This window comes from Seriola aureovittata, chromosome 7 (assembly GCF_021018895.1).
Source record: "Seriola aureovittata isolate HTS-2021-v1 ecotype China chromosome 7, ASM2101889v1, whole genome shotgun sequence".
Lineage (NCBI taxonomy): Eukaryota > Metazoa > Chordata > Actinopteri > Carangiformes > Carangidae > Seriola > Seriola aureovittata.
The window spans coordinates 28,392,298-28,410,335 of NC_079370.1; the positions used below are offsets into that span (position 1 = coordinate 28,392,298).

Here is an 18,038-nt window from a genome sequence, read left to right on the forward strand (position 1 = left end):
GAGAGAACTGCACTGGTGACTGCAGCAGTGACACGGCTGAAAATGCAGGCAATAAGAGCACTTGACTGGCTAATGCCTCTCTGTAAATACAACACGTACCAGCAGCATTTCACTTCTGCTACAGCACAACTCCAGTGAAAAGAGAAAGAGGGATTTAAACTGTTTTAAACGAGTCACAATCACAGCAGCGTTTTATCATAAATCATTTGATGTGTGTGGATATATGCTGGTTAATTTACAATTTCCTGGGTTTGAACCTATAGCATGACATATACATGTATATATACATATATAAAAATATACAGTGAAAATAATAAATACACGTGAATGTCTTTGTCTGGTACCTGTACAATATGATACAGGAGAGCGGCGTTCAATTCCCATGTGAAACCAGCTGTTTATCTTGTTTCTATTATCCATGACCGTTCATTGTTATTATTGTAACCATGACAACAAAGCTTGTCTAATGTTGAGTAAGTTATTATTTTATTTTAACCCAAATCACCATCTTTTCCTAAACCTAACCGAGTCATGACCATTATCATAGTAACCATGGTGACAAGGGTAAGAACACCGGTGTTTATTATGGTAACCATGACTACCGAGGTCTGGTACGCCTGTTGCTGTAGGAGCACTTTTCAAGAGACACTATTATGGGTCATATCAGAGGGATGAAAAAAAACCACCTGCATGGTTGTTGGGGGAGGTTGGAGGAGCTGTTTATCCATGGATGGTTATATGATGTATGGAATATATACTGAACTGTGCCGTGACCTGCATTATTATTTATATTTTTAATTCTTTTTGGTCTTTAGTTTTATTTGCCAGTTGACAGTGTAGACAGAGACAGGAAACATGGGGAGAGAAAGGAGTGTGACATGCAACAAAGGTCCCCAGCCTCCATTGAACTGTGGATTTCGTGGGTATCTCTTGTGCCCTGCACATTCATTCTATATGCTGATTTTGAATATGTACCATTCTACATATTGCTGGAAAAGTAATTAGATCTGTGTTCACTAAAAAGTCAGTTTTCCGACTAAATAAAACACAGATGCCACTCCCAGCTGCAAAATATAGAATTTGCAAATCGTGATGAAACAATGAGAGTATGTCCTGGGCCATGGAGGTGCATAGCTACTATGTACAGTACATATGTTTATGCTAATTATACCGAAACTGTCTGTCAGAATCTTATGTTTTCACAATCCCATCAACAACATGGGATCAGTACAGTTTCTGGTTCATTATGTCTTCTTCCTCTTGTCTTCCCTCACACATTTAAAACATAAACTTATGGGACAAAATGATACATTTTGATTTTGTTGTCATTAACTTGTAAGGCCTCATTTTTTTATGTTACTTTGTTTGGTGATGTTTCCTTTTCCAGTTATATATTTTGTTTTGTTTTGTTTTGTTTTGTTTTGTTTTGTTTTGTTTTGTTTTGTTTTGTTTTGTTTTGTTTTGTTTTGTTTTGTTTTGTTTTGTTTTGTTTTGTTTTGACGTCTGATTTTCCAGTCATCTTCAAAGGTCTGTAAACATCTCTGTAATGAGTTGAATGGCGCTGAGCGCTGCAGTAATAAAGCCTTTTTAATTCATTATCATGTCAGGCGTATCACAGCTGTCAGTCCTCAGTGCTGAGTTGAATAAGCTACTTTTCCTGAGCATCCTCTTCAGTGTCTGGTCAGAAGCGCTGATCACCATCCACTGAACTCCCTGTTTGATCCCTTTACTGTCAGGTTATAGATTGGTTACACATACAGGAAATAAAATGTCAATTAATTATGTTGACTGAGTACGAAAGAGGAACTGGGATTAGAGTCAAGAAGAGATCGAAGAGTCCACTGAACATTTACAGTCCCATCTTCTGTTCTCAGTAAGGTTTATGAATTATGGGATCCTGCATAAAAACACTATGTTCAGACAACGTTAGGGCAATTTAGTTTTTCTCACATTGGATTTCTTTGTCTGGTTTGATTGATGTTTTGCATTTCAGCCCTGAATCAGTTTAGAATGATAAAAGTCTGGATGAGGATCTAATGACAGATGTGGAGTCAAATCTTTTACTTTATCCTCTATGAGAAATGAGAACTTGAACTGAACGGTTGAATAATCTAATGACGTTATGCACATAATATAATAAGCTGTTACGTTATGGGTTTAGTAGAAACATTTCCTATAAAACATATAATAACTGGATTTACAGTACATTGCAGTAACAAACTTAAAGGGTTAGGGTTAAATAGATCTATTTATGTTTTTCTGAGGATTCTGGGAAAGTAGTCTTTATTTCAGTGCATAAAATACTTATGAAACATATAAAACACAAAACAAATGTTCCATAATCTTATGGTTTGCATTTAAATGGTAAAACTAGTAAGTAAATACACAGGGCACATCTGGAATGTGGATCATTCAGAACATGCAGGTTGCGATGATGGTGCTGTACATCAAATACATACGCAACCTTAAAACACTGGATTTTTATTTGTTATTATATATATCATAAAATATAATAACCTCTTTACTTTATGTGCAAAATGTAACATCACAGTTCACATTATATTTTCACCAGTTTTATGACATCACAGCCAGGTTATTTCAGTTTTAATTACATTTGTTTTTGTTATATATGTGCTGTTATCACAGTGTGAGTCTCTACATGCTCCCAGCACCCACACCACAGCAGGGTCGGGAGAGCTCCATGACAGATGCAGGGGCTGGAGACAGAGAGGTTAGTGAGGCTGAAGGAGGGAGAAAAGGTTTTGTCACATAACGAATATATCGCCCCTTATATATTGAAGCTCAGCATGTACTTCCTGTGATGAGGTTTCGTCCAGGCCAGCCCCGGACCATTTGCAGGTCAGAATGCACCATGTGGATGTGCTCAAATTGGAACCATGACATCACATCCCTTGTCAGCAATTTTGCCTGTGACTGTACCTTAAGGGACATGGCAGGTACCTTCAAGGTCTGACATTAAACAACTGACTTTTTATCTCTGATTAATGACTTTAGCCTTTGATGTGCTGACTTCAATGACAGAATTCTAACCTTTCCTTACAATGTCACATTTCAAAATTTTTACTGAATTTTCTAATGAATTTCTACTTTTTTATTATTTTTGCCATGTGGCTCAAATCACCTTTAAAAAAAGCCATAATGGATCTGCAATGTAAAAGTCTTTTGATTTTTTTTCCTGAAAATTTGTTTCTTTTCTAAATTTCATGTATATGATATTTTTTCAATCAACTTTATTTTTGGAATTCATCAATTATCAGTGCTCTCATAAACCGATCCATCTTTAAATCTTATCTTATCTTATCTGTACAGGGGTCTCAGGCCCTTTTACCTTCCATGGGTGAGAGTAGAGGTTGTTGGATTACAGAGCTGTCAGTGACTATTTATTTGTATCCCCCACAATTCAACTCTTCATGCTGCGCACAGATACAGACACACACACACACACACACACACACACACACAGAAAAGAGGGAGAGAGAGAGAGAGAGAGAGAGAGAGAGAAGAGGAGGGGAGGTGATCAAAGCTCCCTTTCATTTCAGCTTCAGACCGTGTCCTAAGACCAGGCCTCCCTCTCTGCAGGGATGCGCTGCTTCACCACTAAATTGTATATCTTGTTGCAGTTATTTCTGTCTGATGGCCTCACTCGGTTCCCCTTATTTCTGATCCTACCTTTTGATTGGCCTGAAACAAAATGAGAAGAGTGTTCATCTTGAGGAGTGAACTGCAATAAATAAAGGCTTTCTATCTTCACAAGTCAATTATTCAGGGGTTGAATCAGAAGGAAAGTGACTTTGCTGAGCGTGGGAGATTGTTTCAGCTGTTTGTGCGCAGATCAAGATGCATCAAGATTTTGTGTAAATTGAAAGACGTTATCTCTCCTAATGTCAAGATATCGTCCCTTGTTTCTCCAAACACAAATGGAAACAAAGAAAAGATTCACGTACAGGATACAATTAGTTACATGTTCTGACAAACGTTTTTCAATGTGCTCCATGCAGACTAATTCATGGATTGATATGAGGTTTTCTATGTTTTCATGTCAGTGTCATCCGGCTCTTAAGTAACTGACTACACTGAAATAAAATCAGCACGTAAAACCTGACATGATTTTAATTCCTTTTTGTTTATTTTACATATTTTTCCTGAATAAATTTTCAATTATTTTAGCAGGTTGGAAACGTATTGAGTTTGGAGACCTCACCAAAAGGGCAAGATAAAAAACAACAAACGGGCAGCAAATAAAACATGTCTGTTCCTAAAACATTAGCCACAGATGTATGGAAGAAATATGTCTCATGTTTTGAAATAAAGTTCATGCTGTGCTGATGATGGTGTCTCTCTCAAAATGAACAGCTTAATCCTGCTCCCGCTAAATGAGGACTCTGGTGTCTCCTAATGGTCTGAGTTATTTTCAGAGATTTTCCCACTCTAGCAGGAATGCAGCCATGATGGAAAACTTAAAGAACTGTCAAACTGAGGGATCTTTCATTTCAGCACATCATCTCAGTACACAACAATTTTCTTTCAATTACAAAAGCCTCTGTGTACATTAAATGTCTGTGACCAATATATTCTTACCTCGGCAGCATCGCAGGTGTTTCACAAACTAAGGTCAAAGCATATTTCTGAATGTAACTATGAAATCAGTGATGTATCACTTTCTAGTACTGACTAATGACTAATAGCTCTCTCACTGTAAAAAGAACACAAGCTCTTTAGCTTTTTGTTTGCTTCTTCTCTTTTCACCAGAGAGAAATCATGTGGCAAACAAGTGACAGTTCACTCTGTAAGCTGTGATTTCATTTCTGCTGACAAAACTGCAAAATAACATGCACCCTACGTACAGTGGATCAGTGGTTCAGTGGTTCAGTGCAGTGGTTCAGTGGTGCAGTGGTTCGGTGGTCCGGCGGTTCGGTGGTGCAGCGGTTCAGTGGATCAGTACTTTAGTGCTTCAGTGCAGTGTTTCGGTGGTTCAATGGATCAGTGGTTCAGTGGTTCAGTGGATCAGTGGTTCAGTGGATCAGTGGTTCAGTGGTTCAGTGGTTCGGTGGTTCGGTGGTTCAGTGGTTCAGTGGTTCATTGCGGTGGTTCAGTGGTTCGGTTGTTCGGTGGTGGGGTGGTTGGGTGGATCAGTGGTTCAGTGGATCAGTGGTTCAGTGGTTGAGTGCAGTGGTTCGGTGGTTCAGTGGATCAGTGGATCAGTGGTAAAGTGGTTCAGTGCGGTGGTGCGGTGGTGAAGTGGTTCAGTGGTTCAGTGGTTCAGTGCGGTGATTCGGTGGATCGGTGGTTCGGTTTGGTGGTTCATTGGTTCGGTGGATCAGTGGATCAGTGGTGCAGTCGTGCAGTGGTTCAGTGGTTCAGTGGTTCAGTGCAGTGGACCAGTGGTTCAGTGGTTCAGTGGTTCAGTGCAGTGGACCAGTGGTTCAGTGGTTCAGTGGTTCAGTGGTTCAGTGCAGTGGTTCAGTGGTTCAGTGGTTCAGTGGTTCAGTGGTTCAGTGGTTCAGTGGTTCAGTGCAGTGGTTCAGTGGTTCAGTGGTTCAGTGGACCAGTGGTTCAGTGGTTCAGTGCAGTGGTTCAGTGGTTCAGTGGACCAGTGGTTCAGTGGTTCAGTGGGTCAGTGGTTCAGTGGTTCAGTGCAGTGGTTCAGTGGGTCAGTGGTTCAGTGGGTCAGTGGGTCAGTGCAGTGAGCATCAATCTCCCAGTCAGGTTTATTTTCTGCTATTAGTGAATCTTTTCATCTTAAAAACGTTCCTGTGAACTGCAACATTCAATGTTCTGCACACATTCACTATCTTAAAGAGCTTCCACATTCCCTTCATTTTGGCTCTACACTAGAATGTACGGGTCTATGATTTTGGTTAATACACCAAAGTGCTAGGATCTGTTGTCACCTGGACTTTTTTTTACTACCAAGCCTCTAAAATTGCACAATTTGGATAACTGAGATCTATTCTTTGCTTTTACTCTTTTGAGAAAATAGAATGAATTAATACTCCATAAACTGTGTTTGAAAGTCTAGGCTCCTCATAAATGCAAATTAAAGTGTGTCCTTTACACAATAACTCCAGGAACCAATATTCTAGAGCTGGGCTCAACAACATCCAGATGATCCACTAAACCCCAAATATCTGGAGCAGTCCTCCAGTGATAATCCTCTGTTTAAAACACTGCTTACGTTAAATTAGTTAACCCAAATCTATCAGTATATTTTACTATGTGATAAATGTCATCTCACTCTAGTCGGAGGGAGCATTGATCTTACACCTATCCCACAATGCGGCGCATTTATTCAGATTGCTGACATTTTGACCAACCTCCAGGATCAGACCGAGGCTCAGCCTGACCTTCACCCTCAGATTCCCGCGCTGATGGCTTTAACGCTCTGTGTTAACAGTGGTAAACTCGCTCACAGTACAAATGTCCACAAGCTCTTAACTCTCCAGCGGATAAAAGGCTCATAATGCGCCTCGGTCTGACCTGACACCCAGTCTCCTCCGCCGGGGAAGGTGCAGACTGTGTGTCGGTGACTCCCCCTGGTCCGGTGCCGCCCCCCGCAAGTTTCTTTAAGCAGTGAGTCCTGCCGTCCGACAGGAGGCGTGTCTCCCCTACGGCCGGAGCGCAGCGTTACCAGATGCAAGTGCTGGGGAAGCGACACGGTTTTCTCCATAGAAACAAATCAACTTCTTTGTGCTGCTCTGATGACTCTTCCCGGCTCCAGCTCGACCTAAGGTACGCCCATTCTTTCAAACTGTACATTTATTCACATGCTTTTGCTGCGTTCTACTTTTTGTTCACGCGTAACATCTTTTCAGGAGCAGGTTATTTTTATCTTTGCAAATAGGCGAAACCGAAGTAGAATCTGTTTCATGTCGTTTCCAAAACGCGCAAAAAAAACACCGCTCCGCACCTCCGCGCTCAGCTTTAAAGTTAACCCGTGAGTTCATGGGAGCAAAGCTGCTTTTAACCTGCGCGCTCAGACCGAAAGAACATTTACATGTGACAGAAACAGGCTCTGACTTGTGGTTTCAAAAGCCTTGGAGACGTGACCTCCCGTGTCTTTGCCCGACCTCTATGTGGAGACACTTGTCACCTTTTCGGGTTCCTCCTCCTTCTCCTCCTCCTCGGGCTGATGCCTTCACTCTTGTGGGGTTGAAAGACATTATAGGGGGGGGGTCGTTAAATGCCAGCCGTGATCCGCTTTATGAATGATCCGGAGATAACGTCTCTGGTTCCCGGGCTGCACGGAAACTAGTGGAGATGAGCCGCGCATTTAAATCCCACAGTTGACAAGAACATTAGCTTTAAATCAACTTCATCATCACGCGGCTCTGCCCGGTGGAGGGGCTCCGCTCAGCCTGTTTAAAAGCCCTTTTCAAATGCACAAAGGGGCATTTGTTGAGCTGTAGCTCTATCTGTAAAAAAAAGAGCTGAATTTAAAAAATCCAGATGAATATGTTCACTGCTTCCAGCTTTTTCACCAGATTCCCTGAGCACCTCCAGGTCGTTAAGCACGGCTCTCAGAGAACTGCGGCTCTGTGTTGCTCATATTTGTCAAAGGCTGCTACTTTATTCTGACCTCCATGTGAATTAAAACACTGCGCCGATTTAGGCCCACTCATCGAGACAAACAGGTCTCAGATGTCTTTTTTCTTTTTTCTCTACTTACATATTGGCGCAGGAAAACTGACAACGACAACCTCCAACATTTATGGATACTCTGAGAAAAAACCGAGGAATAAATAGAGAAATAAATTTGTTAGTTGCTCTGCCTGTTGTGTCAGGTGTGGTGCTCTGTGCAAATGATGTCCTAATTCCTTAAATATAATTATGAGGATGACATCTTTGTTAAAATCATATTTAACTTGTGCACACAACTCACATATTAGTTCATTTAAGCTTTCCGATAACACTGGGCAGCCTGGCTTGGTAGATATTTGGGTGTTGGCCTCAATTGATGAATGCTAATTTGGAAGCAGGCGGCGTAGTGAAACAATATTTAACCTTTGGCTCTCATCATATGGATTTGGTCCAAACAGCACGACCCGCTGCTAATTAAGACAACGAGAAGAGGAAGCTCCAAAATAGAACAGGAGGGATGAGGAGCTGTCCGTGGTGCTGAAACACCCTCAGTGGCTGTAGCTGTCCATGGATTCTCTTTCAGCGACTGAGCCAGTGCAGAGTCGCTGTCCGTTGTCCTGAAAACTCCTCAAACACTCGTTTAAAAAAATCAACTAAATGTTAAGCCGTCCACTCGTTTAAAGTTTATTTTAAACCTAGAGAAGATATTTTTTTTTACATCACACAAGTGATGATATTAAAGGATAAAAGGTTATTGTGTCACAGCGTAACGTTTTCCTGAAAATAAGATACTATTCACAGCCTGTATCTGAGGTCAGCCTGCCTTATTTTTATTTGCTCCATGTTGAAATTATCTTGGCCTCCATGCGATATATTCTTGATTCTGTCTAAATTCAGAAATTATGCATCAGATTAAACAATCAGGATTTCCCTAAAAACATAACATTTACAGACCTTGGAAATAATAAAGCAATAATCTGTGCTAATATGTCTGAAAACGTAGTAAAACTGAACCATGTGGCTGTAAAATCGTTGTGAAATTTTATTTATCTATAAATAACAGGTTAGAGGCCACAGTCCAGCCTGTATGAAAATATTTAATTTGATATATAATAATGAAATTTCCTCTCCCTTCAAACCATGTAAGCACCTTCAGTAATTCAATAGTCATATAAAGGAGCAGGTAGTTTTTGCGATCAGTCAGACACAAATGAAATGAACATTTGGTGTTGAGGCTTCTTCTCTAACAGAGTCCGAGTCTGAGGAAAAGTAGAGAATAAAAAAGTAATAATTCCATGAGTGGTGAAATACAGCGGGAGTGAGCAGACGCTATTCATCATGTTGAGTGTGCAGTGACAGGTTCGGTTCACGGAGCCCTCACATGAGTCCAAGCTTGAGCGACTCCGATCAAAAACAGGCGATCTTTTCACATTAAGAGATTGGCTTTTACACGGCTGTGCACGACGGCGCTCCGCGACCGGCAACACACACTGAACCTGAGCGAACCGGGAGAAAATCTGACGGGGAACCGGAGAGCGGCGGCCGACTGGCCGGGGACACGACATCAGAGCGAGAGAGGCGAGGAAGAAGGGAGGGAGGCGGAAGGAGTGGGGAGGGGGGCACAAGACAATTTAGGCAGGCGGTATGGATCAAGGGGCGAAGTGTGGTCAGCAGTAGCCGAGAAACATGCTCGATCCACCCTATGCGCTCTCCCACTACTAGTGTTGGCTCGACGTCAGATGCTGTGCGGCAGTGCAGCAGGAGGAGCTCGGGCTGGCGAGGCTGCTCAGACCGCTTCACTTACTCTCACTCTCACTTGGTCACGCTGGAGCTCCACAACCCTCCGCTGTCCCCCTCTCACCCCTCTCCAATCTCTGTCTGTGTCTTTCAGTAGATGGATTTCCTCAAGCTCTGCCCTGCCTAACATGGATGCCCCGCCACCTCCACCACCAACACCTCCACCATCATCTTCCTCAGCTGAGTCGGAGGGCTATTTCTTCTTGGCGCAGTGAGCTGGACACGCAGTGCTTTTTTGCCAAATGGATGTGGGGAAACCGTTGCCCAGCCCGCCTGTGGTGATCATGCCGTGATTTTGCAGTCGCCTTGCTTCATGTTAAAGGGGTGAAAGAAAAAAAAAATCTGGGGATATACCGATTCAGGGAATAAAAATCCTGTGCACCACATAAACACCATGAAGATTGCCTCCTTGCTGATGTTTAGTGCGAGGTTCAGGTGCACCGTCAGGCTTCTACTGCTGCTATTACACTGTGTGGGATATTCTCATGGGATGCCACATGTCTTGAGATTTGGTGAGCTACTGCTTCTTTTTCCTCTCATGTCGCCCTAAAAGTTTGATTTGTGTCTTCTCATCCCCATGAAGCATGTTGCTCTCATCCCGACCTGTTGGAGACTCACTTTTCCTCCCTCTCCTCACTTGTAGAAAACAGTTGTTGTTGCTGTTCTGAGAGTTATTCACAGTGTTAAAAGGTTTGTTAGGAGCAATAGCATGAGGGTGATCAGCTGGCACAGACCTGCACTACTGGAACAAAGCTGCCAAAAATAGAGATGAAACTCTGAATAAGGAAGCAGTCGTCTGGAACTTGTTGCTATTTAGAAAGTTTCAAATGTAAAAAGGTTATTAACACCACACCCCCAGGTGTGTGTTCAGTGTCTGCTGGAAGTGATGTGTTTATGAGTTCATGTCACCCACTCTCTCTCTGTGTGTGCCTGTGTGTGTGTTTGCGTGTGTGTGTGTGTGTTCAGGTGTGTGTGTGTTCAGGTGTGTGTGGTAGATGTAGCGATTTCAGATGTGATGCGTTTTATGTGCATTTATTCATGAATTCATATTGTACAGTGAATTTACACATATGCTGGTAGTGTGTGTGCATATGTGTGTGAGAAAAACATTGAAATGTTACTGATTGCAGTAACTGCACTAAGTGGTTTTTTGTTTTTTTTTGAAGAATGAGATGCATAATTTTTTTATACTATGCCTACATGCCTCATCCATATTTCAGGAATGTGATGAATATTTTATTTTTCTCTCAGGGAAATTTTTGGATGATCATGAACAATAATTCTCTTCTTAAATTTCTCCTTAAGCACCTTTAAAGTAGCCTTAAAACACACACACACACACACACACACACACACACACAAATATTTCATCACCATATAGAAATACAGTATGTCTGTTTAGTTAGAGAGGTGAGGGCCACTGCCTTGCATCACATAAAGTGGCTGCAGCCAGAGAAAAGAGCAGAGAGAAGGAAAAACACTGTGGAACGTCGATTACTAAAATGAAACATTTTATTCCATTTATTCCACCTCTCGTGTGTTTTATCAAGAACAGTAATGTGGGAACACAAACACATACAACAACTGCAATAACACACACAGATCCACACAGAAACGCACAGATGCTGCTACCCGATGAAGAACACAGATATATTCATATGGACAGATGTGGTTTTCATTTGGTCTGGATTGGGGGGAAGCTCGGGCTCTGCTGGGTGTAAGTGAAGTCAAAGGCCCTTTACATGACGGTGATGGCTCCCAGCTCAGAGTCATTCAGTCCATGTGTATGGAGGAATACAGTGGAGTGTGACAAGGGAAATGCTGTGTTTCATTATATTCCATAATATACAAAAAAAAAACAAAACTGATGTTCATGTGTAAAACTGGAATGGCCTTTAAAAGACTGATGTCGTTCATTTGTACCTTCGGCATTCATGTGTGTGGAGGGTCAGCAGTCGGGATGTAACCATGCCAATGAAATCCACGATTCTTGATTCTGATTTCGATGCCACAAAGAAAAAAAACATTCTATAACTTCTCTCTGCTGATCTGCATCAAATGCAAAATATCTCCATACATCATTAATGATGTGAGTTTTTTTTCCACAAGTTGCTGCTCCACCCCCATTTGCTGCTGCCATTCCACTTGTTGTTGTCACTGTGAACTGCACCTGCCTTCTTTTTCTCTTCTACTTTGATGTCCCTAGATTACTTGTAGGGTCATTAAACCCCCCCGTCAGGGACATCTATGGTCCCTTCAGTACCCACTGTACTGCACTGCACTGTAGTAGCTATAATGAGTGTATCTTTAAGCAAGACAGTCACACCTTGACTCGTCCACCGTCGAAACTGTGCTACTCTAACTCCACCAATAGAAGTTTGTCCTCACAAATGGGATTTCTTCTGCTCCTGGAGCAGCTTTGAGTCCAGCTGCGAAAACAGCTTGTTATTCCAACATTAAAATCCCAGATGTGTTTTGACCATTCCTTTGTAGTAGCCAGTCCTCAAAACATGAGGCGTTTGGAGTTAAGAGATACATGGTTTAGATTGTTATATATTATATTTGAAATACCAGTCCATGGTATAAGTGTTATAAATAAGCAAATTTCAGAGCCAAAAGGTAGAACACAGACCAGGAGGCAGCTGACAGATACCTGGTAGTTTTATTGTGACTGGGGGTGAGGGGCTGGGATCCAGGCTGAGAATTGGGTGGTGAAGATGGCTCATAGGCAGACTTAATGGAACAGGGAAGTGGCAGCGTGCACTCAGGTCCCAGCCGGAGACTGGCGAGGGTGACTTGGCTGCATGAGGCTGGACTGGGCTGGGCTGAGCACAGAGCGAACAATCTGAAGCACAGGGATCTGGCACAGACTGACGGGTTCAGCCAGTGTTTAAATACTGCAGCAGATTGTAGAGTTGATTGACTGATGAGTCACAGGTGCTCAGGTGAATAGGCAGGAGCCGGGACCAGGAAGCCACGCCCAGCTGAGACACACGTACACGCACAGACGGGGACAAAGACAAAACCAGGAACAGGCAGACACACAGGGAATGAGGGAATGATGAAGTCGAACCCTAACATTAAGAACTCTGAAGCAAGGCAACAGTTCACATGGTGTGATTGATCAGCAGCTGTGTGTGTTGAAAACAGAGACTGACATTCTGACAGCCACTGATAATAGAAACCACAGAACTGATTTTCTCGTGGCCCACTGAAGATAAAGTTTGATACAGATCAGCTGTAAACAACCACCGACTGAACCACATTTCATTTCAACATGTCTCTCCGGCTGTAAGCAGTGTATGACTCCAGCCTGCTGGGTCTGCTGAAACCTTCTGCAGCTTTTTAGTGGCTGTATTGTCGACAGGTAACTGGATTACTTGTGTGGTGGAGAAGTCATATTCAGGGTCACGTCACAGGAATAGAGCAGAATGTATTTCACAAATGCACTCGAGCTGCTGGTGGAAAGCAGACGGTGTTAGAAAACAAGCTTTAACAAAAAAAAGTTTGGGTCAAGGAAGTGCTCCGACTGTATCCAGACTGTATGGAGAGTCATGGATTACATATGGAACTTTTCATTGCGGCCACAGAGCGATGACACCCACAAGGTTCCTCACCTCCACAAGAAGCAATTTTAAGGACTATTTGTGTGTATCTAAAAATGCATCAATTTATACTGGCACTTTATGTCTCTGTGATCTCTGCAGAGCGGAGATTGAATTAGGCTGGCGCTTGCTGCCATAGTCAACATTAGTATGAAGGTCACCGTCTAATGGGGCAGACAAGCTAAATGTTGCAGGTCGAGGCTAGAAAAACTCCCTCTTTAGAAAATAACTGGCTCGCTGAGAAGCCTGCCTGTCAATAACTGAACTGAAAAGTTGACATTATCCTCCAGGCTCCGGCCCCCGCCTCACTGATGACTTGTAAATAAGGAAATTTGCAGAGAGATGCAAGCTGCTTGGAAACAATGTGTGGCTAAGTGCATCATCACGCAATGGAGAGCATTAGGTATGAAATGGGAGGTGATAATCACAGTATCCTTCAATGAACACACTAATTTCCCTGATAATCTTTTTACTTGTCTTCCAGTTTATCAGTGTAGCTGTGGGTGGAGTTTGCGGAAGACAGATTGGAGATATAATGAACACAGCTGCAAATGTGCATTAAATCCACGACAGAAAATAGTCCCCAACAAATGGACTGTTTCCTCCTGTTTGATTTATGTTTGGAAAAAACTGGTGTCCAGCTGTTTTAAGGAATGATGAACCTTTAAAAAAAAAATGAAGCTATAAACACATATTTAAAGATTTAATCATCTGCAGTAGGAACCAACAGGGTCGGGGCTGACAACCACAGACTGGGTTTGGATGTCGGAAGGTATTGAGAGACACATTGTTGGTGTTGGTCTTTTCATATAATGCCAGGCTTGTTGTTTAAGACATGAAGTAAAATCTTTTCTGCGATGACATTAATGAAAAAAACATAGGACGTCCCACAGGATGTGATGTCCTCACACCTGCATGAAAAAATCATTAGCCGGTCATTACTTCCCTAAAGAAGCCGCAGATCTGCCACCTCTCAGTGCAGTGACCTTGAAATTACGTTCATAGTGGAAAAGCAGGATGTGCAGTGCTCTTCACACAGAAGCAGCGTAGGTGTCGGAGGTCGCGGTGGTGGAAGAGCTTGTGTCACATCCAGTTCTCACACCGTAGCCTCGAGTCTGTGTACAAATAGAAAATATTATCAGATATTGGTTAAATATAGGCAGCTAAAAGTGCTTGGTTATGGTCAGGTAAGCATGTTGGTCACTGTTGGTGGGAGATGTTCTTTAATAACAATGTCATGCTATGTCTACCTTTGTCAGTCATTATTACACCACCACTAGAGGCGGATGTCATAGAAAATAATATATTTATGTATGTATACATGTATAGATATCTTGTTTCAAAGTTTTTTGAACAAATGACTGATGCTCCTTTATCTGGTGAGAACAGTTTTTCTGTGAGACTGGAGCTGTAGCAAAAATACTGTGATCAAGGTAACACGGACACGTGGCACTGTAAATACAAAAATATGTTCTTTTTCTGCTTCGGAGGCAAGTGAGCACGTTAGATTAAAAAAACAAGAATTCTAAATTGTAGGACCCATGGCCTGTAACTGTCCACTGTTGGGTGGAGGGGACATTTTCCGGTCTAGTTTATGGGCCATCACAGGAAGGGGGCACTGTTCTGCCACTGCAGGCGGAGCTAAAGCTATCAGAGAGTCTGGCAGTGATGGATGGTAGAAGGAGAGAAAGGCTGATGTAAAAAATTACTTCCAACGTGTTTATCCACTTCAGTACACACAAAGAGGCTCAGGAGTGTGTGTGCGTGTGTGTGTGTGTGTGGGGGGGGGGGGGGGGGGGGGTTGAGAAACAGCATGCCACGCATACACAGCACCTTTCACTCACAGACCACCTGCAGGAGCCCATAGGCAAGGCGTGAATATCAATATAAGAGTGTCCAGATGTCTGATTGTGATCCTGAGGGTGGAGTTGGACGATCGGTGAGGAATAACACTGGGCGACATATTCTCTGGTATTCTCATCATTTAGTGCACGAGGGAGTAGATTTCTTTTAAGACATTCAAGTAGCACTGTTGTGTTTGTGAGCGCTCTCTTTTTCTTTGTCATACACACACGTACAGATACTCAAACCTCCAAAATTGACCTTATTCACTGACCTGACGTCCTCCTGCTTTTGCTTTTACATCACTTTACGTTACATTACAACAGTGAAATTGGTCAATGTTAAAATGATGCACTCCAATAACAAACAATTTAGCTAACACCTTACACACCTGGAATTTAAATATAGGAACTGATTGATGTTAGTTATGTCCAGAGACAAATTTAGTTGCAATGTGCAAACAGTTTAAATGATAAAACCAACTGCTATAAATTTCACAGTTCATTGATCTCACAGATGCTGCTGCAGCTTGTCTACACAAGATGCACTCATTGAGCACTTTATTAGGAACACCTTTACACCTGCTAAGTCAGCCAGTTGTCCAGTTAGCCAATCACGTGACAGCATTGCAGTGCATTAAATCAGGTGAGGAGATTCAGTTCATGTGCACTTCAAATGTCAAACATCAGAATGTAAAATGTGATCTCAGTGACTTTGACCGTGACATAATTGTTGTCAGACTCTGGTCTGAGTGTTTTCTTAAAACCCTGGATTTTCACACACAACAGTCTCTAGCGTTTTCGCTCAGAATGGAGCAACAAGAAAAACAAAAAAAAATCCAGTGTGGACAGAAACGCCTTGTTGATGACAGAGATCAGAGGTCAGAAGAGAATGGACTGACTGGTTGGAGCTGACAGAAAGGCTACGGTCACTCAGATAACCACTCTGTACAACTGTGCTGAGCAGAAAAGCTTCAGAGCGAACAACACATCCAACACTGAGTCAGATGGATTACAACAGGAGGCTGAGGTGAACACAGACTCACCAACACTGGACAGATGAAGACCTGGTCTGATGGATCTGGATTTGTGCTGAGGCAGCAGATGGTAGAGTCAGAGTCTTAATCCACGGAGCCAACAGTGTTGTCAACAGTACAGACTTGTGGTGGATCATTTGAGATTGTAAAGAATACTAAGCCAGCAGTGAATTCATAGTGAGGAGCTGGTGGAGGCTGGAGCACCATGTCACAGTCTCCTAAAGAGAATTTTGGCTCCAGTGTAGCGAGTGTGGTGTAAATGATCATGTTATCTTAGTCCACAGTGAAACAGGCTGCTTTTGCTCCTCTAACAAAAGTTACTTCATATCTTCAGAGAAAGGTCTTTACAATCCTCTCCTCTTTCTCCGACATTTAATCAATGCAGACAACGTTTTGCTGCTGTTCAGAATAAACCAGTTGTCCCTGCTCCTGCCTGGTGGCAGGTCTCCCCATCCCTACCCCCCCCCCCCCCCCCCCCCTTGAATCACAGGTCAGTTGGGATAATTGCAAGGGTGCATTGGAATTTCTTTTCTTTATTGGTATAACAAAATATGAATAATTAAATCCTCATAAATGATAAGAAATTCAAACACTGTAATTATTGTTCCACATGATCATCATTATATGAAACCAAAGCAACCTATAGTCTGTATTGGATGACTTACCTCAATAAAATATTTTGGTTATGATGATATAATGATGATATTTTACCTTGAAGCCATTAAAATTACATTTAAACTATTAAACTGACCTTAAGGACATTTTTCATAGATGCTATCAGTCAGTCAAACAATGAATTCCACTGTGTACAGAATGTTGCATGTCTGCACAGTGTTATAGTTTCAGGGTTGGTGAGGCCTGTGGTGACTGGGGCTGATGTGAGCTTTTTATGGGCCCCAAAATCCCTGGCGTCACCCCTGTCTGGCCTCTGTGATGTCACCCACAGGTTTCTGAAGCTCAGAGTGAGCTGCTCCACTGTTGCCATCTTGGCAGTATTTGACTCTGCCCCTAACTCCGAGCTAATCCAAAATGGTCAAAGAGGTGGCGTGAGTGGAGCTGAAACATTGGTGCATGTTGGTTTGTGGTAAGCATATGCTCACCCACCTGTCACTCAAAGAGGCCACACCCTCAATTCTCCATAATTTTAGTCCTTAATAAAATGTAAACAGGTGAGTTATATAAACAGTTGTCACGAAGGAGGAAATTAGCTCTAGACACCAAAACTGTTTTTGTACCAGGCTGTAAACATGTTTATTTCTGCTGTAAAGTTGGACATTTTAACATGGGAGTCTATGGGGACTGACTCACTGTTGGAGCCAGACTCTAGTGGTCATTAAAGGAACTGCAACTTTTGGTTCTTCAGTGTTTTGTTTTCTTTCTTCATTTTTTAGTCACAGGTTGCAGATTGCCACAAATGTTGGATGGTGGCCATAATTCCACCAAGATAGGTGTGCATGCTCTGGGACCGAGTATTAACCTAAAACTGAAGTGTCACATTGATTGGTGCAAGTAGGTGTGGCCTATCACAAATTTGCTCATGCCTGACTAAACTCAGTGGAAACCTGAGTGTAATTCAGCTCTGATGTGTTGGTGGTGGGGGGGCATTATTGAAATGCTGTATATACTATAATAATGAAATGTATGCTCTTTAAACAGATCTAAATTACCTGGAGTGACTTTGCTCAGCTTCGTGAAGCCTTAAACCCTCTCACTGCAGCTCACGGCTTAAATTCTGGGTGATTCAGCTGCTTCTGTCTGTTGAACGCAAAAGTGTTAGAACTCACAAATTGCCGCTCGCGGCTATGTTTTAAAATTGCATTTCTGTCTCTCTGTAGTTTCTGTTTGTCAGAAGTGCTGCTGTACAGTAGACTGCGCACACACTGGGAGAACAATCCCCAACAAGAGAGTATAAGTGACAATAATAATTGTCATGTCTAATGTTTAGGCTCTCACTTGCCCATTTTGTTTACTGTGTGTGTTGTCACACTTTCTAAATTTGTGACACCACATGGGAGGTAACACTCCTCTTTGTATTTTCATGACAGCTGTTCCATGACATGAGCAGCTTTCCACAGTTGGCAGAACTTGTTTACAGAAAATCCAGTATGAATGCAACATTACATGAACAATCAAAAGCCAACTAGCCCATGGTAGTTTTC

The 18,038-nt window shown here is 42.3% G+C and overlaps 1 protein-coding gene across 2 annotated transcripts in view; it reads left to right on the forward strand.

Annotated features, from left to right (window-relative positions):
• Positions 1-6,439: 6,439 nt before the first annotated feature.
• The window catches only part of grik2 (glutamate receptor, ionotropic, kainate 2), a 332,322-nt gene continuing 320,723 nt past the window's right edge, over positions 6,440-18,038 (forward strand). Inside the window, exons 1-2 of one of the 2 annotated variants that reach the window (XM_056379853.1) lie at positions 6,440-6,750; positions 9,491-9,908. In XM_056379853.1, coding sequence (XP_056235828.1) covers positions 9,791-9,908 — 118 coding nt within the window. In that variant the 5' untranslated portion in view covers positions 6,440-6,750; positions 9,491-9,790. The remainder of the gene's footprint in view (positions 6,751-9,490; positions 9,909-18,038) is intronic. The other variant, XM_056379852.1, reaches the window with a different exon arrangement.